This window comes from Lepidochelys kempii, chromosome 10 (genome assembly GCF_965140285.1).
Source record: "Lepidochelys kempii isolate rLepKem1 chromosome 10, rLepKem1.hap1, whole genome shotgun sequence".
In the NCBI taxonomy this organism is placed as follows: Eukaryota; Metazoa; Chordata; order Testudines; family Cheloniidae; genus Lepidochelys; species Lepidochelys kempii.
This window is the reverse complement of record NC_136389.1, coordinates 80,564,012-80,588,522: the sequence shown is the minus strand read 5'-3', so window position 1 is coordinate 80,588,522 and position 24,511 is coordinate 80,564,012. Positions and strand designations below refer to the sequence as shown.

At 44.5% G+C, this 24,511-nt stretch overlaps 1 protein-coding gene across 2 annotated transcripts in view; it reads right to left on the bottom strand.

The window, feature by feature from the left end:
- Positions 1 to 22,188, bottom strand: part of SMAD3 (SMAD family member 3) — a 112,795-nt gene extending 90,607 nt beyond the window's left edge. Inside the window, exon 1 of one of the 2 annotated variants that reach the window (XM_073304419.2) lies at positions 22,050 to 22,188. In XM_073304419.2, the coding sequence (XP_073160520.1) occupies positions 22,050 to 22,096 (47 nt within the window). In that variant the 5' untranslated portion in view covers positions 22,097 to 22,188. Of the gene's footprint in view, positions 1 to 14,265; positions 14,829 to 22,049 lie in introns of those variants that run through there. The other variant, XM_073304418.2, reaches the window with a different exon arrangement.
- Positions 22,189 to 24,511: the final 2,323 nt, after the last annotated feature.

The following is a 24,511-nucleotide window of genomic DNA, read 5'->3' as shown; positions in this document are numbered from 1 at the left end:
TTAAGATAGTTGTAGCTTGGTTCAGTTTTTCTACACAGCAAATGCTTAAAATTCAGTAGCAATGGGAAGGAAATTTTGTAGAAATTGTTTTTTTTTAATCAGTTATAACAGAGGCGCACTCAGTTCACAAACATACTGGTAATTCTCACTTTCCAAACATACTGGTAATTCTCACTTTCCAAAGCTGTATTCTATGATGTCCATTTTTTGTATTTAACCATTTTCTGCTGTGAAGATTACTAGTTTAAGTAAACTTCCTGTTTTACGGCTAAAGCAGCCAAAACAGCAAGACAAAATTTACTTTGTTTCATCATAGAAAGATATGGATTCAGTATCTGTTTCATCATCCAATTTTATTGCTGGCTGCAACTTCACCCCTGATACAAACATGTTGACACTCATCAACTGTAATATGATCAGAACAGCTCATATCAGCAACTGTATTCTACAGCCTTTCATATTAGGCATAATAGGGTTATGGACACAGTTTACAACAAAGATTTCAGTACAAGTAGCTACAAACTGTGGTGTAAATTATATCGATAACCAATCCAGACAGTACAACAGCTAAAATGTACAATCTGTTAAATCTCAAAACCTGGGTGTTAAATAGAGATTAGCCTCTAAAAACATTACTAGCCAGGAATATAAGTTATCAAAACCCATTTTATTTACATTTTCTAGAATTATGCATTCCTTTTTGTTCTGGGGTGAGTATTGCTGGATTTATAATATTTTTAAAAGAACATCTTCCCATAAAAAGGAGTACTTGTAGCACCTTAGAGACTAACAAATTGATCTGAGCATAAGCTTTCATGAGCTACAGCTCACTTCATCGGATGCATTCAGTGTGAGCTGTAGCTCATGAAAGCTTATGCTCAAAGGTGCCACAAGTCCTCCTTTTCTTTTTGCAGATACAGACTAACACGGCTGTTACTCTGAAACATCTTCCCATGAGGCCCTCTCATAATATTGCAATGTAGTAGAGATGTGAAATTAATTTAAAAAAAAATCAAACCTAATAAACAGGATTTCTTATGGAGTAACATGCTACTAAGCATGAGCAAGGGTGACAGAAGCAGGGTCATGCTGAATAATTACAGTCCCCAAAGAGCACTTCCCATCGGCTTCCTGATGTCTTTTCATCCACCATTCCCTTAGTCACTAATGTCTGTTATTTCTGTATTGAGTTCTTTTATCTGATTAAGGCCCCTTTCTGTAACCCGTCCTCATGCTGGGTAGTGCTTGTTCATGTGGTAATTGCTCATCTAGAGAGGAAGCATAGTTCAGTAGCTAGGGTACAGGCCTGGGACTCAATTCCCTGCTCCGCCACAGATTTCCGTAGCCTTAGGCAAGTCTCTGTGTGCCCATCTCTATCTCACTGGGCTGTTGTGAGCACAAATATATTATGTACAGATATGGGGGCCATATAGGTAGAGTAGAGTAAGACAGAGTAGTTCCCTTGAAGTCAATTCTACTATATGCACAAATAAAGTTAGACATCTATGTGTTTTCAGGATCAGGCCTCTAATGTCTGAGCAGCTCAAAGGGGAAGGGGCCCTGTCTTTATCTCCTTATGCAGAGCCACAGTACTACATAAAATGAGAAAAGTAAGCAGCAGCAAGAGTGTAAATGAACATCAGTCCTGCCTGTCTGAGGCCTCTTTACAATAATTTTAAGGCCTTTTTACATTGCAAAAGCAGAGTAAAGAGGCCTCAGGGTAAATGAGAATCAGCTAAAGAGACTTCAAGCTATCTTTAAAGTAGCATTTACTCAACAATCATTACATTTAGGAAATCATATTGCTTCTTCAGTTACAGAAGAGGTTAAGCTACTAATGACTAGTACAATAGTCCAACTTGCAAACAACTTCAGTGCTGTTTTCGTGAGCTACAGCTCACTTCATCGGATGCATACCGTGGAAACTGCAGCAGACTTTATATACACACAGAGAATATGAAACAATAAGCTATTACCAGCAGGACAGTGGGGTGGGAGGAGGTATTGTTTCATATTCTCTCTGTGTATATAAAGTCTGCTGCAGTTTCCACGGTATGCATCCGATGAAGTGAGCTGTAGCTCATGAAAGCTCATGCTCAAATAAATTGGTTAGTCTCTAAGGTGCCACAAGTCCTCCTTTTCTTTTTGCGAATACAGACTAACACGGCTGTTACTCTGAAACTTCAGTGCTGTTAAGTTTGCACGTAACAAAATGCAATTAGCAAGCATTCGCTAAGTTTAGTGAAGTCAGCCTAGTAGGACTAGAATACCTGGTTTCTGTCCTTACTAGCTGTATTACTTCCCCCTTCATTCCCCTCTCCCCAGTCAGATCCCTTCACTGCCAATCAACACAGTGAGCTTTGGTCTGGAAAAAATTTTTTTTACACAGCACATGAAAGCAGGCTAGGATAAAAGTTAATTAGGACCATTCATGAGCCTTGCTGAAAGGGACTGCTGCATTTCAACCTTGTGTATTTAATTGCTCTCGACAGAGGAACACAAAATATTAAAATTAAAATAAATAAAAAGATAATTTGGGAATAAAATCTAATTTCAATTTAATTCAAGCACTGTTTGGCGCTATTTATTTAATAAAGTACATCATGCAGAATAATGGTATTGTGCATCAAACAGCATTAGAAGTTCCTAATAAATTAACAAGTGTAAATTAATGGCTGCTCAGTCCATTAAATCTTGTTAATTTTATTTCTGTTGCAATAATATAGTGATCACAAGTTTGCATTATTAAACCAATATTTATTAAGAGAGTTCATTTTAATTGGATCCCTGATGTGATAATCCTGTACAGTGCGCATTTCCCGATTTCATCCAATTTTTCCATTTACTTCTCATTATATTTAAATGAGCACAATATTCAAGGTCTTTTCCCTAATACTATAAAAGTTAAGCAACCATTTTAAACTTTACTTCACAAAGATTCAACATTTACTGTTCTACAACATGATATAATCCAACTCTTATGCGCCTTTAAAAAGCTGCTTAAAATGTTTATCTTTTTTAAAAAGTAAATGGTAGAGAATCAAAGAAAAGAAACAACAAAAGGCATGGTTTCAGAGTGGTAGCCATGTTAGTCTTTACTTGTGGCACCTTAGAGACTAACAAATTTATTTGAGCATAAGCTTTTGTGGGCTAAAGCCCACTTCATCAGATACATGCAGTGGAAAATAAGTAGGAAGATATAGACAGACAGACACACACAACATGAAAAAAATGGGGGTTGCCATACCAACTCTTAACAAGACCAATTGATTAAGGTGAGCTATTATCAGCAGGAGAAAAAAAAGCTTTTGTAGTGATAATCAAGATGGCCCATTTCAAACAGTTTACATGCTTACACTGTACAGACAGAGAGGATGATCCTGCAAAGGGAATTTTGCAGTTGATTTTAATTAAAACATGATCTGGTCCATACCTCTCAGGAAAGAACAACTAAACAATGTTGAGAAGCACTGCCTGCTGAAGTAGATATTACTGATACATGGAGAAAGCAGACTTAAGTCCATTCTATTGGGATATTTTAATTTTTGGCTCAATCTACACACAAAGTTGGGCTGATTTAACAAAAGGGGTGGTTACAAATCAGTTTTGTCAAACTAGTCTAACTTTGCATGTGGACACTCTTAAATTGATGTAAACTTAATTACTATTGATTCAGCTTGCCCACAGAAGCAAGCTAAACTGATACAAGACAGTTTTAAACTGAGAAGCATGTCCACACTCAAACATGCAGTGGCTTAGTTTGTGTGTAGACAAGACCTGAGACTGTTAGAAATATTAATGGCACACCAGAACTGAAAGGAAGCCACACTTTTGCAAGCTCACAGATAGCATACACTACAAAGTTGTCCTCAGTTGGTTCCATTTACTGTATTTAGCGTTTAGTTTAGATGATCCTAAGGAGAAGGTTAAGGATACATTTTTGTAAAATTTGCAAGGTCAACTAGCAACACAAAGAACACCCAAACAAGGTTTTCTAGCACCTCCTAAGTATCTTCTTAAGACTAGTACTATTAAGCATTATTCCTGTTTAAATGGTATTTTACACCTAGGTGGGGGAAGAGAGGAGAGAACTGTGAAAGACTTTGTAGTGTAGACCAGGTCTAAGTTAAATCAATGTAAGCTGCCTTGCACTGACCTAGTTGTGCATGCGTCTACACTTAAATTCATTTCCCACCAATATAAGCAGCCTGTTACAGTGATGCCATTAACACCACCAACCCAAGCAGCGTTGAGACATGGTTGATGTACTGAGGTGGACACACTGCAAGTGTAGACATAGGTAACACAGTGTCAACCCAACAGTCCTCCAGCAGTTTTCCTACAGTGCCCGACACTGACAATCTGGTCATAATTGTGAACTCCACTGCCCAGGGATCACCTTTTAAAACCCTGCAATTTTTTTTGAAAAGCCTTTTCCTGATTGTCCAGCTTCGTGAGCAGACCTAGCAGCTCTCCACTGTTGCATGGAACTTCCCAGCTGATCGTGCCGGCTACCCGCTCCAGACACAGTCCGGCCTGGAGTAAACAGGAGATTTGGGATCTCCTGTGCGTGTGGGAAGAAAAGCCTGTGCAGGCACAGCTATGGATCAGCTGTTGAAATGTGGACATTTATGATCACACTGCACGAGAGATGCAGAAGAAGGGTACAGCAGGGATCTACAGCAATGCTGTGTGAAAGCAAAGGAACTCTGGCAGGCATATCAGAAGGCCAGGAAGGCCAACAGTCAATCCAGTGCTGAGCTGCAGCCCTACCACTTTTACAAAGAGCTGCATGCTATACTTGGCAGAGACCCCACCAGCACACCACTATGGAACCAGAGTCACAGGCACCTGCTGTGAACACAGAGGAGAAGAGGAAGAGCATGGAGGACATGCAACTGGGAGTTCCAGATATGTCACAAGCCAGGACCTGTTTCAGACTCCACCGCAGTCCAGTCAGTCACAGCAGTTGAGCATGGGTGATCCCAATGCAGGGGAAAGAACCTTGGGTAAGTGTGTATATGTTATTTTCCATTACAATGATGTACTGATGGTAAACCCAACTTAACAGGACACAGCTATCGACTTTTCATTCATTTACTCATCCTAGAAGGTGTAGCAGAACAACAACAAGAGGTAAAGGTATCATCTGCTTTTCATTCCCCTGCAGAGATAGGCATGGAAGGCCACATGGCGCAGTTTGTTTGTGTATACAGGTATATCCCTTGAATCCACCTGAGAAATCTCAATTAAACTTTTGGCTGCAATCCTCTCCCAAAGGTTTCTATGGATGGCAGCCTTATTTCTTCCTCTGCAGTATGACAAATTCCCATGCCAGTCAGCAATAATTTCAGCAGCACCATTGCAGTAAACAAGCTAGTAGCATACAGGTCCTGGTGGCTTCAGAACATGAGCAGCAGCTGTGCTCTCTGGGCCTTTGTCATCCTCAGGAGTGAGATATCAGCTAAAATCACCACCACCTGTGGAAAATGGTGCCAGAACTCAATGCCATTGCCCTATACTCAAGAGTTTCACACAACTGAGCAATTCTCTCTTTATTTCCCTCACCCCTGCTAGGCCATAATCATCCTGGCTGGTGCTGTGAGTGGCACTGTGTGCAAGCACTTCAAAGCAGAAGCATCAATAAATATGTCTAGTTTTAAACTTTAGAGGAGCAAGAGAACAGTCCAAGTCTCAACTTTCGCTTTCCATTGTGACCATGGCACTTCTGTGTGCTTTCTCGGTAGCTACTGCCACTGCAGCCTCGAGGGGTTCACCCTCCACATCCGGAGAATGCCTGAGCCAGATAAGGGGGAGAAAGAAGATGACTCAGGGTAACAAGTTCAGTGAGACCCTGTAAACCAGTACTGCATCAGACCATGAGCTCAGGGTCTGGAGAGTGAATATTGCAGACTGTATGGAGAAGGAAAGAGCAAACAAGAGAATGGCCCAGGAGTTCCAGCAGGAAAAGGAGAGAGGAAAAAATGCACCAGGACATAACGGGACTTCTCCACCAGCAAACACAGATGATGGAGACTGTTGTGGACCTACAGGTTCAACAATCACGGACTTGCCTCCCTTTGCAATCTATGGAGAACTCTGTTATAATACAAAAAGAAAAGGAGTACTTGTGGCACCTTAGAGACTAACCAATTTATTTGAGCATGAGCTTTCGTGAGATACAGCTCAGCTCACGAAAGCTCATGCTCAAATAAATTGGTTAGTCTCTAAGGTGCCACAAGTACTCCTTTTCTTTTTGCGAATACAGACTAACACGGCTGTTACTCTGAAACCTGTTATAATACAGTAACTCCTCACTTAAAGTCATCCCAGTTAACATTGTTGCATTATTACACTGCTGATCAATTAGAGAACATGCTCATTTAAAGTTGTGCAATGATCCCTTATAACGTCGTTTGGCAGCCACCTGCTTTGTCCACTGCTTGCAGGAAGAGCAGCCCGTTGCAGCTAGCTGGTGGGGGCTTGAAACCAGGGTGGACCAGCAGCCCCCCCATCAGCTCCCCGCTCCCCTAAGTTCCCTGTGCAGCAGCCACCCAGCAGGCTACCAATTGCTGGCAGTTCAGCTGTCCCTCCCCCCAGTGCCGTGTGCTGCTCCTGCCCTCTGCCTCAGAGCTGGTCTCCAGAGCCTCCTGCTTGCTGTGTAGGGGGTGGGAAGAGGGGGCTAGTGTCAGGGTGTCCCCCCCTACCCCTTGCTTACCCCCATCTTCCATAGAGCAGGGGTCCCATGACAAGGCTCAGGACAGAGGAAGCTTCCTGGCAGCAGCTGCCATCTCTGCTTGCTGATTAACTTAAAAAGGCGCTGTACTTAAGAGTGGGGACAGTGTACTTAAAGAAGCAATGCACATCTCTGTGTGTGTGTCTGTCTGCCATTGCTGTCTCCCCTCCCTCCATTTGTGCTGCCTTGTAGAGCGTGAGGCTACATTAACAACGAGTTAACCCTTGAGGGCTCAGCCAACTGTTAGTTCATCATTTAGCAACAAGGCATCACCTAGGAAATATCCACCCTCTGACTTCACCACCTCAGCCTACCTTCACAATCATCATCGCTGTGTACCAGTATTAAATTGTTTATTTAAAACTTAATACACACACACTAATATAGTCTCTTGTCCGGTGAAAAAAATTTCCCAGGAACCTAACCCCCTCCATTAACATTAATTCTTATGGGGAAATTGGATTCACTTAACATCATTTCGCTTAAAGTCGCATTTTTCAGGAACATAACTACAACATTAAACGAGGAGTTACTGTACCTCTCTAGATCCCCCTCCCCCAACATTCCACATGGCATCAGGAGCTGCATCCCTGCCCCTAGCACTCCACTCCAGGGTACATTAAGGACAACCAGTTTCAGATACGCTGACCTGAGAGTACCATAGGTGCCATGTGTGCGCCAAAATGGACATGAATGTTCCTGCCCTTTCTTCATCTCTGTACGTATTAAGTTTTCAATGTATTTGCTTTTAACTTTCACAGAATTTTTTGCAGCGTTTTAGTTACTGAATAAAATTCTATTGTTTGGAAAATAATTCATCTTTATGAGACCCGAACATATACTGCAAAATGCCTCGCAGTACTGAAAGCACCCACCTATCTCTTACTGTACAGCAGGACAACTCATATGATCAGTGACAAAATAAATGAATGTAATGCAAGCACCACAAAATTAATAGGCGCATTATAGAATCATAGAACTGGAAGGGACCTCTAAAGGTCATCTATTCCAGTCCCCTGTACTCATGGCAGGACTAAGTATTATCTAAACCATCCCTGACAGGGGATAGTCTAACCGGCTCTTAAAAATCTCCATTGGCAATGTTACATTCACAGATATCACGCCAAGCGCCACACAATTCCTAACGGGTCCCAACAGCAGGGCCAGGTAGAACACAGTACACCATGACACATTACTGTGGCTCTCTGTTAGAGAGCTGTTTCAAAGCATCCCTGAGCAATATAGCTCAGCATTGAGCTATTGTGTCTGGCTCTTCAAACTCAGCAGACAGCCTCTCCACCTATACTCTGGCAGCATTTTTTCCCCCTATGCTCAGAGATGCTATGCAGCACACAGCAGGCAGCTATAACCACTGAGATTATTTTTCCCCAGTGAGATCCAATCTTGTGAGTAAATAACACCAGTGCTCTGTCAATCTACCAAAAGCACACTCAACTGTCATTCTACATCTGCTGAGCCCATAGCCGAATCTTTCCTTGCTTCTGTCGAGATGGCCGGTGCATGGCTTCGTGAGCTGGGGAGTAAGGGGTAGGAGGCCAGGTCCTCCAGGATCACTACTGGCATTTCAACATCACACCAGTGGTAATCCACCAGTTGGGAAAGTAAGTCCCTGCTTGCAACTTTCTGAACAGTCCTGTGTTCTTAAAGGTTTGTCATGCACCTTTCTTGACCAGTGAACGTTGATGTTAGTAAAGCGTCCCTGGTGATCCAACAATGCCTGCATATCCATAGAAAAGTAGCCCTTTCTGTGGATGTACTCTATGGCAAGGTGGTATGGTGGCAAAATAGGCATATGATTTTCAACTATTGCCCCACCATAACTGGGAAACCCCACTGCTTCAAATCCATCCACTAAGTCCTGCACATTGCTGAGAGTCACAGTCCTGCATAGCCAGAGACAGTTAATGGCCCTGCACACTTGCATGACAATGGCTCCTACAGTGGATTTTCCAACTCTCAAATCATTTCCCACTGACAGCATTGTCAGTTTCCACTGTGTGATCACCACTCACTTCTCCTGTCAGTGAAGCTCTCACTCTGGTGTCCCTGCACTAGGAAAATCAGGGCTGGGGCTAGTTCAGCACACAGAGCCACGAATGTAGACTTGCACATCCAAAAGCTATATAGCCATTGCTCATCATGCCAAGCCTGCACTATAATGCAATGCCACCAGGCAGTGCTCATTTCTTGGGCCCAGAAACATCACTCCACCATGAATGCTGCTCTGTGAATGCCACCAACAACTTTGTATTGGTTCTTGCTATGCATTCTGTCCTGCACAAAATCATCAGGTTCCCCACTGATTCGGTTCTTCTTGCAGCTGTGCAAATACCAGAGGCTCATGCGTCCTACACTTGGAACACTCATGACAATAGTGCAGAGCTGTGTAGGTTCCATGCTTCTTTCAGAGATGCAGACAGAAAGAGGAGCCATGAGGGGTTTGTGGGTTTTTTTAAGAAAGGTGCAAAAAATATGGAACATAGATAGCATTATGGAATGGAGAAAATTGCATGATGGGAAGTTGCTCCAAGCCCCCCCTGCATGACTCATTTCTGCCCCAATGTGCATTGCCAAAACTTCCCAAAAGACATCATGCTGGATGGTGGCGGGTTGCACACTGGGAGACCTCTCTGTGGTGCCCTGCACTCTGCACTTGCCACAAGCATTCCTGGTGAGTAAGTACAGGACCAGCACAGGGAGCCAAGTATGCATGCACACAAATAATACACTAACTGCAGCAGCTTTATGCCAACATAGCCTGCGTCGGCAAAAGTTTGTAAACCTGCCCTTATTTTGTTCCATTTCTTTCCAAAAGAAAAAATATCCAGAGTTTCCAATTCAGTCATTACACTCTAGCCTTATATCCGATGAGTTCTAGAAGAACTCACACTCATCCTCTCTTCCCAAATATATTTAAACTAACAAAAACTTAAAAAGCTTGCCTCTTTCACCAACAGAAGTTAGTTCAATAAAATACATAGCCTGCCCCACCTTGTCTCTCTACAATTTAAAGGAATTTATTCTTTACATAGAGGAATCTTGGCTATTGTAAAAACCACTTGCAATGTTAAATAGAAATACCACAATTGGATCAAAAAAGAAAACAGGCACAGAAAGACACACAAAGGCCACCACACTGGAAAGATCTTATATTTTACCACATGCGTGCACAATGAATAATACTCTTGAAATAGTAAGGCATTTATTGTCTCCTCTCATACAGACAAATGTCTATACTGTGTGACTCCTAGAAATTAATCAGTATCTGCCACACATTGCAGATTTCCACAGTACACTCACATTTAGTAATTTTAAGAATTAAATGCTTACAATTCACCATAACTCCTTTTGTTTCTAGGACTGACTGTGGAGATGCCTGGCACGTGCACAAACAGTGCAACCCATTCTAATGCAGATCACAGGTTCAGGAACAGACTTATGAACTTGTTGCTCTTCTCCTCAAGGATGAAATTTAAAGTTGACATGTTTGTGTTCTGCAGAGAGTACAGCAAAGGTAGTTGTATGCCATCCAATTCCACTACAACACTCTTTGATTTCAGAGAGCTATACTTACAGCCACCAAGAACTTTGAAAACGTGATGCCAACTGGTGGCTTGTAGGAACAACAGATTCAAACCTATTTTCAGAGTAAAGCAGCAACATCCTAACTTTGAACACGTCTGTGTTCAAGGAAGGTATTCCAGCAGCATACAACTTTGGAGAGGTCAAAAGGACACATGAATGCCCATTCTACACCAGATATTTGCAAAACTATCACAAGAAGCTATCACTAAGTTATCTAGCAAAAGGAGCACGTTTTTGAATAATGTCAGCTTAACGTGAATGGAAAGCCTTCTTAATACCCATTAAGATGCAGGCTAACACATCTGAAGCCATGCTAGATGGCAGTGCTGTAGTTGGGAGGGAGAAAAGGGGAGTGTTTTAGAGAGAAAGCCTAGTGTGCTTAGGGTTAAGTGAATGGAGAGCAAGGGCATGCTTTGTATGACCATATCCGATTATTAATGCACAGATTTCCACCTCTGCACGGAGAAGGTCACCCACATAACACCTTCTCCCTTTCTCAGCCTGGCTGAAGACCTCTGTGGTTGGGGATTCTAATGTAGGAGAAGATGATGACCAAAGGCCTGGGGAGCTATATACATTGCTCCCCCACCACGCTACTAGGAATCTACTTAAAATGAATACAGTCTCAAGCAGAGCCCCCTTCATGCTGTGGAAACTCCCCTTTGGAGGAGGAAGGACAAAGCCTCTTTAAGTAAACTATTCTGCAAGGGAGCAGCACTAGCAGGCCAAGGTGACAGTGGACCCAATTCAGTCAGGGTGGATGTGGTCCACTCCCAATAATTGACGGAGGTGTCAATACCAAGAGAAGGAAAACTGACATAAATGTCCACAAAATGGACACAAAATCAGACATCAGGAATGGCAACATACAAAATCCAATAGGAGAACACTTCAATCTCCATGGACATTCAATAACAGATTTAAAAATAGCCATCCTTCAACAAAAAACTTCAAAAACAAAGAGAAACTGTAGAGCAACAATTCATTTGCAAACTTAACATCATTAATTCGGGCTTGAATAGGGACTGGGAGAGGCTGGCTCACTAAAAAGCAATTTTCCCCTCTCTTGGTATTAACATCTCCTCATCAATTAATGGGAGTGGACTATATCCACCCTGACTGAATTGACCTGGTCATCACTGGTGCTCCACATGTAAGGTAACTCCCTTCTCTTCGTGTGCCAGTATATTTATGATTCTATCTGTAATTTTCACTCCATGCATCTGAAGAAGTGGTTTTTTACCCACGAAAGCTTATGCACAAATAAATCTGTTAGTCTTTAAGGTGCCAACAGACTCCTTGTTGTTTTTGTGGATACAGACTAACCCGGCTATCCCTCTGATATCTGACATTCTGTGTAACTTTGGGCAAGTAATTTCATCTCTTTATACTGCCATTTCCCCGCCACCCCTTGACCATTTATACTGTAACCTCTTCCAGGCAGTGACTGTCTCTTACTAAGGGTCTTCACAGTGCCCAACACAGGCCAATCTGATCATGGGCTTTATTATTCTAGAACATATTGCAAAAGAATCTAAAGGGGCAGGTTAATCTTTTGTGTTAACTTTTGCTGCAAGGGGCAAATGCTGCCAGGCTTACTCAGGCAAAACTCCTTTTGCTGTCAAGGATTAAGGACTGCAGGATTGGGCCTTGTCTCAGCAGACATAAAAGACTGTAATGGTTGCTGGAGGACTCACTTTAGTGGGTAAAAGTAAATTTGCAGAACTTTAAGAGATAAATAAACCTTAACCTCTGCATGCTTAGCATTAGCTAGAATGTTCTCATTTAATGGTGATGGCTTGTGATGTTTACTCTTTTTGCTGATGATTAATTTTAAACCCCCTTTTCCCAGAAATAATTGAAACAAGTTTCCCCACCCTAACCCTATTTGTTTCCCTGGAATTACAATATATCAGAAAATGACTCCCAATCCTTCCCAAACACTTGTGCTGTTAATTATGTAAATTTCAAGTGATTCCCTTCCCAGTTCTGCACTGGTCAGTCCTTATTAAAATCAGAAGCCCAACACACATAGCAAGTCACATCAGTAGCAGAACTTTTTGGGTTTGAAGCAAATACTTCAAGAGCTTTAGCTGGTCACCATGAGTTTCAAAATTAGGCTTAAAGACAGAGAATCCAGGGTAGTCTCACTAACTACAGTGGAGTCATTCTGAATTTACACTAGACTCTGACCTAGTGTAATTCGGTAGAGAAGAACTGAGCAGATATCAAACAATCTTTAAAAACTGTATTTGTTGGGCTTGGAGGTATTCATCTGGGGGGGAGGGGGAGAGAAAGAGTTCCAACTCTACCCAACTTTTTAAAACTACTTGTTTCAGCGGTTCATACAACTGATGCGGCTTTCTGAGTACTAGCCACTACATATTAAATCATTCTGACAACCAAGAGTATATGGGTGCACATGCACGCATGAAAAAGAGAATCAACACACAGAAGCATACAATTATACACCATTGAACTGTTCTCAGTGAACTTTAATATGTTTAAAAAGCAATGCTGTATTATTCCATAAAATGGAACGAAAAATGCCAGATATCTGAATAAGCTTACCAAAAAAAAAAAAAAATCAGCAATGAAACGTTCTCAGTGATTTGATTTCCACAAAGATAATCATTTAAATACTTGTCCTCTCCTGTGCATTACAATGAGTCCTGTGTGCAATCATACTGAATCAATCTTAAAATACTGCAAAAAGAATTAATTTACATGGAAAAAATTAGTTATTCAATTTACATGACTCCTCCTGCAAACAGCAATCCCATTTCGCTGTGCAAATTGCGTTCCTTTGTTGAGGGGAGGGGGTCAGGTCAAGTTACAACCACCTACTCTGGAAACATGTATCCAAGGGTCCTAAATCACTTCTTCAGGGAAATGTGCGACTGAACATAGCAAGACACCTAAAACTAATTTCTCTCATTCAGAAAGGAAATCAGAGATACTAATTTTAACAGTAACAGAAAACAGAGTGAAACTTTTGGCTATGAAACAGAGAGTATCACCTACGAGTATAACTAATCCAGAATACTTCCATCTTTTTTCAAATCTTAGCTGAAAACATTTTCCCTTCTTAATTTCTGTCTCCGCTGTTAATAGATTGTAGTTCAATTCTGTGATCTCTTAATTTTAAATATGCAAAGTATTCTGGAATAGTTTGTAAGAAAGGAATACAAAACCAAACTTCTATTGGAGTTGACTGGAGAGAAAAGCAAAATTCTCCTAACACAAGCCTGTAATGGTATTGCTTTTCGGAGTACCCCATGTGTATGCTTAACGTCTATAATATCCACACAAACGTGTGTGGGTGCATGCATCAGTCTGCAACTATTTACAGGTACACGTGTCTCAGCCATGCGTGTGCAAATGGGTGTCCATATGGTTATTCACCTCTCAGTGTCCTGGCAAGTAGCTATGTGTGAGTATAAAAGAGAATGCACGTATTTATATGGGTGCCCTTATGCTTATGTCTCTTGTGAGTGTCCATTCCTTACCACGGCACATGAATACATGTGTGACCCTCCATACACACACATGCTTCTGCAAGGACACCCATAATTGTGTATGGATGTAAGTCTCTCTCTCTCTGTGGGCAAACATATATCTCTGCCCATGCCTGATCTGTGCATGCCCCCCTCAGGGAACACAGGTGTCTCTCCATGGGGCCCCCCACGTGTGATGAAGGTGCCTATTCCCACATGTTGTGCCCAGCAGCCTGTGCAGGTCTCTCTTTGTGTGCCCCCCCCCCCGTGTTCTGTGTACATGTTTCTCTCGGGGGGAGCACATATGTCTCCGCATGGGCGCCCCTGATTTGGTCTGTGGGTGGGTGCCACCTCTGTGGCTCTGCGGTGCCCCTGCTCGGCCTGTGGCTGGGTGGATCCCCCCACCCCGGGGTGCCCTCTCCCTACCTAGGGATGGTGATGCACTTGGTGTTGATGTTCTGCGTGGTGATCGCCTTCTCCAGCTCGTCCAGCTGCCCCGTCTTCTTCAGCTTCTTCACCAGGCTCTTCACCGCCTTCTCGCACCATTTCTCCTCCTGCCCGTTCTGCTCCCCCTTCTTCCAGCCCAGCAGCCGCTTGACGATGGGGGGAGTGAACGGCAGGATGGAGGACATGCTGGCTCCCCTGCCCGGCGCTCCGGGAGGCAGCGCCCCACCCAGCCGCTGCCGCCTCCCGCTGCGGGCGGCCCCGCGCTCCGAGCCCGCCCGAGACCCCGCTCAACTTGGCGGCGGCGGCCCGCTGGGCGCCTGCCCGGCTCGCGGCGCGGCCCCCCGGCGCGGGACTGCTCCGCCGGGCAGCAGCGCACAGGGCCGAGGGCAGCGGGGCTGGAGCCTGGCGCCCGGCTTCGCTCGGAGCCCGGCCCCGCGGCGCCCTCAGCAGCCCCGGCTGGCGGCGGCAAACTTTGCCCCGACTGCTCCCGTGTTCCCCTGAGGCGGAGACTCCTCCGGCCCCCACCCACCCCCGCTCTGCGTGTGCGGAGAGGCGGCCGCTCCGGCTCATTCCCAGTCTGCCTTTCATGCAAATCGCCGCCCGGCCGCCCCGGCTCCCACCCCCGCCAGCCCGCCCAAACGCGCTGGCTCGCGCTGCCGAGGGAGGGAAAGAAGGGGAGCAACGGGCGGCCAGCGCCGCCCCCGGCCCGGCCCCCAACCCGGCACGCGGGAACCACCAAGAGCCAAAGCGGGGGGGCTCCACTCAGTGACCCCCAAACACACAGCGAGCCTGGGGAACATAGGGGGGCGCCCCTCACTCCCTGTGACCGTCCATACACACAGCCAGGCAGGGCAGGGGCTCCACTCAGTGACTCCCCCCATACACCCAGCGAGCCCGGGGAACGTAGGGGGGCTCCCCTCACTCCCTGTGACCCCCGCATACACACAGCCAGGCAGGGCCGGGGGCTCCCCTCACTCCCTGTGACCCGCCCCCCCCTGCACACAGCCAGCCAGGCAGGGCTGGGGCTCCCCTCAGTGACTGTCCCATACCCTCCCTCAGTGACCCCCCCATACACCCAGCGAGCCCCGGGAACGTAGGGGGGCTCCCCTCACTCCCTGTGACCCGCCCCCCCCTGCACACAGCCAGCCAGGCAGGGCTGGGGGCTCCCCTCAGTGACTGTCCCATACCCTCCCTCAGTGACCCCCCCCATACACCCAGCGAGCCCGGGGAACGTAGGGGGGCTCCCCTCACTCCCTGTGACCCCCGCATACACACAGCCAGGCAGGGCCGGGGGCTCCCCTCACTCCCTGTGACCCGCCCCCCCCTGCACACAGCCAGCCAGGCAGGGCTGGGGGCTCCCCTCAGTGACTGTCCCATACCCTCCCTCAGTGACCCCCCCATACACCCAGCGAGCCCCGGGAACGTAGGGGGGCTCCCCTCACTCCCTGTGACCCCCCCCCCTGCACACAGCCAGCCAGGCAGGGCTGGGGGCTCCCCTCAGTGACTGTCCCATACCCTCCCTCAGTGACCCCCCCATACACCCAGCGAGCCCGGGGAACATAGGGGGGCTCCCCTCATTCCCTGTGACCCTCCCATACACACAGCCAGGCAGGGCAGGGGGTCCCCTCACTGACCCCCCCCATAAACACAGCAAGCCTGGGAAACATAGGGGGGGCTCCCCTCACTCCCTGTAACCCCCCCATACACACAGTGAGCCTGGGGAAACACAGGGGGCTCCCCTCAATGACCCCCCATAAACACAGCAAGCCCGGGGAACGTAGGGGGGCTCCCCTCACTCCCTGTGACCCTCCATACACACAGCAGGCAGGGCAGGGCAGGGGCTCCCCTCAGTAACTGTCCCATACACCCAGTGAGCCCAGGGAATGTAGGGGGCTCCCCTCATTCTCTGTGACCCCCCCATACACCTAGCTAGCCTGGGGAACGTAGGGGGCTCCCCTCACTCCCTCAGTGACCCCCCCCCATAAACACAGCAAGCCCGGGGAACGTAGGGGGGCTCCCCTTACTCCCTGTGACCCCCGCATACACACAGCCAGGCAGGGCAGGGGGCTCCCCTCACTGACCACCCCTCATACACATAGGGAATGGGCGGGGGCTCTCCCCATACACACAGCAAATACAAGGAGTGCAGGAGGGTTTCCCTCAATGACACCACCCCACCCATACACACAGTGAGCCCAGGAGTGGAAGTGGGGGTCCTCTCCATTAATCACAATTCCCAGGGAATGGAGGGGGGAGCTTCTCTCTATGATTATTCCCCCCGCCTCCCAAAAAAAAACCCAACGATCCCACAGTAAACCCAGATGCCTGGAAGGGGGATCTCCTCTCAATTACTCACCACACACACACACACAGCGTGGGGATTACTCCTCTCAGCTAATTACCTCCCAACTTCAGAGCATATGAAAGGGTGGATGTTCTACCTTCTCCCTCCCACCCGCATACTCTAGAAAGGTTAACAATTGACCTTCCTCTCCTTGCTCACTCATATGTCCCCACAGAGTGCAAAGGGGGACTTCCTCCCCACCACCCCCTAAAGAGGCAGACTCTACAGAGAGTCAAAGAGGGGGAACTCCTCTCAGTAAAGGTTACACACACACACACACACACAGAGCTAGGGTTTGTTCCCCAATCCCCGACTCCTGGGGCTGAGTGTGGGAGAGTTAGGCAAAACTGTGTTAAAAATCTACACTGAGAATGATGTGGGGGGTTGAAATGTCATTGAAATTCATGCTGCAAAAAATAAACTAATACAAATGACAAAGCCCCTCATGGCCAAAAGGAGAGACACTGAAAACTATAGAGCTGCATGCCAGAACCTAAATAAATAGGCCCCTGATGAAGCTATGTCTTCACTATAAAAAAGACTTGTTTTTACACTGAGAAGTCCTAGTGGCAACAAGGCAGGGTAATTTTACCTCGATGTAGCTAGCTAATTTGGTATTCCACTTGCCCACCTTGCCACTCCCTTTGCTAGTCTCATTATTTTTTGCTCTAAATCAGACACAAATTGCACAGTTGAGACACGACACCAACGTGCATTCTCTTACATTTGAGTGCCTCAAATTTTGGGTGCACATTCAGGCCAACGTTTCAGAAAGTAGCCCTGATTTAGTGACCCAGTTTTTGGCTGACCAACTTGAGACATCTTGAATGCAGATGTGCTGAGCACCCGTAGGTCTTCTTGGCTTCATGCTTGTCTACACTTACAGTGCATGGTGGAGCTGCGTCTCTGTAGTGCTTAGTGAAGACACTACCTATGGTGACAGAAGCCATCCTGTCGACATAGCATGTCTACACTGGGAGTTCAGTCGGTATTGCATTGCTCAGGGGTGTGGGAAACACCTGAGTGACATAGTTGTACTGATGTACGTTTGTAGTGTAGACCAGGGTTAAATCTGGAGTTGTGGTTGCTCAATGCCTCTGAAAATGAAAACAGTTTCAACAGTTGGTCACCTTAAAATTAAGGCACCCAAAAAACATCAGTGGGCAGCCAGCTTCCCTGCTCATTGGTGGTTTTTTTGCCACTAGACATATTGGGCCAAATTCCAAACTTGCTTATTCTGGTGTAAATCAGGAGTAGATCCACTGAAATCAGTGAACCATAACCTGAACTTCACCAGCACTGTGGTCAGCACACTCGAAAAGGAAAAGTATTTTGTCACAAGATGTAGAATTAATTTTAAAGATTGTATAAATATTAAAATTTTATGGGACAGCTTGTGTTAGTTCTGGGTTTACCTGTCAAAGAGAGCTATCTTAAGAAAAATGCCTCTCTGAACCCCTAGACAGTATTTCTTTCAGTATTTCAGAGAGTTTTGGACACTCAGAATGGAAAAATTAACAGAGGAAAATGACGGGATCATCCCAATTTTACATGGTGTGGATATCTTTTCTGGTTTATAAAAAGTCTGATGTCTTAGAGACTACCTCTAGGCTGAAGAAGTATGTCTTTTATAGTAATAGAACAATTGTCTTCGCCTTTTAAAATATATCTTATATCTTGTATTCATACCTCTGTAACACAGTACGGGTGCAGAGGCATCATCCACTGAATTTTGTTCGTACTGAAATGTAAAGATATGTAGCGCAATGTCTTACAACGTGGTAAAAGTTCTAACTCTCCATGATTTATGTATTTGAAAATACCTAAAGTAAGCAATAATATTTTCAGAGATAATGTGCATTTCTTAACCTTTTAATAACAGATTAAAATATTGACAGTCCTACTACAAATCTTTGCCTGGCTGGTTAATTAATAAGGCCTATTAAATTGATAGGAATGGGGTTTAAACTTTACCTTCTAAAAGTTTTAGATTGGGCTTTGAGTCAGCAACAGTATTGGATTAACTGCTAATATGAGAAAAAATAGCTCCTCTTCAGCACTCTCTCTCTCTCTCCCCAGAACGGCTTTTGGCTGCTTTCAAGATCAAGGAACAAATTCTCTGTTCCCTTTGTATCACTAAGGTAGTAAAAACGGAGTTGGGGGAGGGATTGAAATGACCTGGAGTGTTCCAATTTACAGGGGGGTTGGAAAAGGACTACATTGGCAACATTGCATGTAACTAGTTGACCACCGGGGGCGGGGATGGGGGAATTCAGGGGGGATGTAGGGAAATCCCTGGGTCGGGGAGTTCCAAGCAGGCACAGACCTAGGTCAGCTCGTTCCCAAGCGCTTTCCCAGTAGCTACCAAGTGCCATGGACATGTCAGGACAGGGAAGAAACATGGCTGGAGCATGCAGTGCTCTGACTATGCACAGCTGGCAGATGGTTCTTTGAGGACAGCAGGTGCATGTTGGAGCAGCCCCCAAGATGCACTAAACTGTGCTTGGGGCAAGGGAGGGAATCAGGGACTAATACAGTTCTTAATGTCTCCCTCCCCCTTTCTGCTGCATCCAGCTATTGAAACATTAAGTCTAATTTCTTTCTAGTTATCTAATGCCTATCGAGAGAGACAAGGTGGGTGAGGTAATATCTTTTACTGGCTCAGCCTCTCGTGGTGAGACAGACAAACTTTCGAGCTTACACAGAGCTCTTCTTCAAGTCTGGGAAAGGTACTCAAAGTGTCACAGCCAAACACAGGTCTGAACAGATAGTTTAGCATAAATAGTTAGCACGCCCACCTTGTCTCTCTAATATCCTGGGACCAACACGGCTACAACAACACTGCATATAATATCTATCTAGGTACTTATTCATACACAGAAACTTAGCTGTGTAACAGAGCAGAAGGATAATTAAAAGGGAAGTGGGTAACTTTGTGAAGTTCACCAAGAGTGATGTGGTTAACCATGACCATGACAGTATATTGCAATAGATTGCCGAAGGAGGTTCTGTCCAGCTAGAGTCAGTCATTGGATATTGGGGATGACATGTTCAGTGTCATGGTTGGATAAATGACAGACATGCTGAAGTGGTAGGACATGACCAAGGGAGGAATCACTGGCTATGCCTGTCCCAGATGGCAATTTTGATAATTATTTTTAGGACCTCTGGGTGGCCACTGGTAATTCTAGGACTGAGCAGTTGGGAGGCAAGGAATCCATCTATGTAGGTGTGAGGGCACCCATGCAATGGTGAGATAAAGAGATACCTGGTCTCTGGGCAAGGCAGAGCACACTGGTGAGAAGTATGAATTTTTCATGGACGTTACCGTGGACCCCTGGGAAATGTTAGCATAGAGAGGTAAGATAAGTGAAGAAAAGCAAATGGTTTGGTAGTGTTTGTGTGTGCTTTTGAATGAGGCTATATTAGAATGTTAACTTGTAAATAAGAGTTATGACCTTTAACTTTCAATTTCTGTCAAGCAAAATATTATGCACAGGGGAAGGTGTGGGAGCTTTCCATGGTTAAAATAATATACATACCATCTACAGTATAGCATTTATATACATACAGTACTATCTTAGACATGCAAAACAAACCTACAGGAAAATAACTTTTGGGGTGAGTCAGACACAAATTGAGAAAAGCAAGGATATTCTGATTTAACTATTTCTGCGCTATGAAATATACAACTAACAGCACAGACAAGCTATTTCAAGGTTCTACACTATTATTCTTTTCAACATATGAGGAACATATATGTGTCCAAACAAAAGCTGCTTTGTTGGAAGTCAATTGTACTGTGCATCAATATATATGTCTTAATTCAGCAATATATTTAAAGACACACTGTGAGCACAAAAAGCACACCTTTATTTGAAAATTTTACTTTCTATTGTTACAACTAACATTACTATAAGTGAAAGAAATGAAACAAAAAAATGGTTCCACCCTTCCCCCCCAAGTCTGTGTGCTATTGGCATTTGCAATACTTTGGGAATAGACACTTTCACTGCCTCCCCTATGTAGTCCATTAGTCATTTCTTTGTCATTTGCATGGGTCTTTCACACAATAACAGGGTAGAGAAAAATGTTTAAAAACACACGGAAAAGCAATTGTAAAACCACAACAATTGACAGAGGGTGCTAGGGGAAGATGTAGGATCTGAAATACTTTTTATCTTTTTTTTTAAATTGACTAGAGTTCAAAATGGTGGTGTCCCTTAAATTCAGCAAATCTCACAACTCTGAGCATCTACTTGAGCTTGGCTGTGAGGTTCTTTACAAATTTTAGTAGAAGTGGTTCACAAGTAATATAGGTCTTCATACTTAGCCCACATTAGTTAAATCAAAGTTTGCTCAAATTATCTCTCTTAGGCCCCCAACTTAGAAAAACATATCCTTAAATGAGTGGCTACACTGGGACATAGTGAGCAACATGTGCTACAATAGTGCACAGGCAGTTCAAAAGAAAGCCTTTAAAAGTAACATCTTCCAGTCTTTTTCCAAACTATGGACGAGCTTTAAACTAGTTTAGCTGGGAGGGGAAATCATCTGTTGCACGTACCCTTGTATTAGATACAAAGCTGTAATCTCATTTATCCATCAATATGTCAGGATTATGGACCTAACCAATACTAAATATTAATGTACATAACAGACTCTAATGGTGCCAAAGCAACTGTTGAGACAAGTCAGTCAATAATTCAGGTTCAGATATACAGATATGTATTAATAAATAAGTCTGGATGGATTATTTTGTCTTTATAAATGCAGGTTATATGAACTTTCTTCCATTTTGTGCTGTCACACATCAAAGGGCAAACAGACACAAATACTCCAAAATGCACAGAATTAACATAAAAATTGTTGCACAAACCAATGAAAAGTAACAATTCCAACATTTAGTCTTGTTTTCTGTTCTTTCTTTATGTTTTATGTATGGATTTTTGAGCTATATATTTGACTGTCTATGCTATTTTTTAAGTTTATGTTGCAACTTTATCACTATAGTAACAAGTTTATGTTTTGGGTGGCTGGTTTTCGCAGTGACATTCATACGTTAGCCTCTGCTTGCAGATCTTAAGTCTACCTTCTTTGTCACCCCCGAACTTCGGCTGAAGTCACTGGGCATTCAGATGCACTAAGACTGCAAGACCAGCCTTGCTGTAACCTCCGATACTGTGAAGCTTGTTTATAGAAGTGGTTCTCAACCTTTCCAGACTACTGTACCCCTTGCAGGAGTCTGATTTGTCTTGTGTATCCCAAGTTTCACCACAGTTAAGATCTACTAGCTTTCAAAATCAGACATAAAAATACAACAGTGTGACAGCAATTTTTCAGTAATAGTGTGCTTATGTTCCCATTTTTACCATGTAATTATAAAACAAATTGACTGGAATATAAATATCGTACTTACTTTTCAGTGATACTTGAGCCTGTTTTTTCATTTGTGAGCCTTGTCATTCTGGGAGGCTGTGAAGCGACAATAATTACATTTTTCTCCACGTTGAATCTTCCTACTCTCAGGGCCAGTGTTAGGGGGTGGCAAGCAGGGCAAATGGCTCCACACCACAGGGAGCCCCACAAAACTAAGTTGCTCGGGCTTCACCTTCAGCTCCAGGCAGCGGGGCCCGGGCTTCGGCTTTCTGTCCTGGGTCCCAGCAAGTCTGCCGCTGGTCCTGGTGACCCCATCAAAATGAACTTGCAACCCACTTTGGGATCACGTCCCACAGGTTTGAGAACCGCTAATATAATACATAGCGCAGCAAAAACGAGTCATTGTCTGTATAAAATCTTAGTTTGTACTAACTTCACTTTTATATAGCCTGTTGTAAAGCTAGGCAACTCTCCAGCTGAGCTGACGTACCCCCGGAAGACCTCTGTGAACCCTCCCTCTGTCCCCCCATGATACACGTACTGCTGGTTGAGAACCACTGTTTTATAGTGAAGCAGAATGGAAGTCCCAAAGTGTTCCAATGAAACACAGTGTACAAACTGGAGTTTCTGTTAATAATTATCTGTTTGCAGTAAAGTTGTTGTATAAGAGGGTTCTCCTAGCAAATGTGCAGAAATTGTTTCTTGGCATATGTAGTCACATGTTGCATCCCCTTTTCCATTTTTACATATGCTGACCACTACTAGGCTGTGCAGTAAAATGCAGAGCAAAATCTGGAGGACATGCCCACATGACCCTGAGGGGGCAGCAGCTAATGGCTGCGATCAAAGCACTTTGAACAGAAGACAGCAATTTCAATAGAGCAAATTTCCTTGGGGAGGGGTGTAGTGGGTGGGTCTGACAGTTGAACAATAGGGGTACCTTATGTAGAGAGGGCATGCAGCAGGACTTTCCTTGAAGCTGGAATGGCAGGAGGTTCCTGGTGAGAGGATGGTGTTACAAGAGTAATTTATGTCTGTGTGTTACAGGTGGAGTTGGTAGTACTCCCTATTAATGAGGTTGCCCAACACTGCTCATGGTAAGACCCTGTTTTCAGTTGCTTATAACTTTGCAAAACATTAACAAGGCAGGCTGACATTTTTCCATGCCAGGTGTCCACCTCAAGCTTAATACTTTTGGAATATTTTCAGCAAGAATAGCATGACCACTTCAGAGAATGAAGTTAGGGGAAAATATATTGTTTTGTCCATGTTAAAAAAAATTCTGGTGGCCTTGAGAAGCTCTAGCAGGCCCACCTCCCTGTGGTTTGGAGCAGTGACTTGAAATTTGGTGGGGGTGAGGGGGCTTTGGTTCAGGGATGATCCTTTTGCCATCCCTATGAAAATCCACCCAAGTGCAATCAAGTTATAAGCTTTAGAAAACTCACAGTTTGCACATTCTAAGTAGAGATTTCTATTTTAGCAGCTAAAATGCCTGAAGATGATTTAGTTGGGGATTGGTCCTGCTTTGAGCAGGGGGTTGGACTAGATGACCTCCTGAGGTCCCTTCCAACCCTGATATTCTATGATTCTAAGATTCTGTCCTTGTGGAGCATGCTTGAGACTCTTACTGCCCCTAGTGTTGACCAGATTGTGCATGTACTATTCCCCACACAGAGACTGAGCGTAATATGTAAATAGATTCGGTGCCATTAGATAGTGTTCACCTGTAGCATGTTGCCTGGGTTTTGTAGGACCAATAAAATACGTTGTGTGCGCTGCAAATGGCTTTCTCTGAGCAACTCTTAATAGAGGGGAGAGCTTTGCACATGACAGAGGAGGCCTCATGGGGTTGACCCGCAGCATAAACCACAAATGTCTGGGGAGGGCCTAGACCAATCTTTCCAAATGTGTTAACAACCTTGATTTAATGGGCAATTAATTATCTTTAAGGTAAAAACTCTAATGTAGACATACCCATGGAATGGGCAGTATAGAGATGGAGACTGATGGTGCTTAAGGGGTTGATTGTGCCTTAGGATATTGTAGTGCAGAGATGGCGTACTCAATACACCGGCCCATACTGAGGCATCTCTTGCACCTCCTGTGAACACTTGTAGACCCAGAGCTGCTGAGATATTACACACAAATGGCCACATGTTGTCATTCTTTGTTAGTGCACATATTTCCTTGTTCAAAATGTTGCAGACCACCACCAATGAGTTTTTCTTTCTTTTTTAATTTGTAAAGTCCTATTTTTCTGTTGCATGGAAGTTGCTGCTTATGTGACCACAGAGAGAGAGAGAGAGAGAGAGAGAGAGAGAGAGTCTCTTGTGGTGTGTAATGTGGCAAAGAAGCTATATGCAGAAAAGGAGTATGTACAGGCTTGAAAGCTCAAAATACAGAGGCTCATTACAGGTATCTCACAAGCTGGATTCCAGCTGCAAACATTTAATCTGAACTGGGGGATTCTTTCCCCATGCCTCCTATTATGAGTGCCTGTTC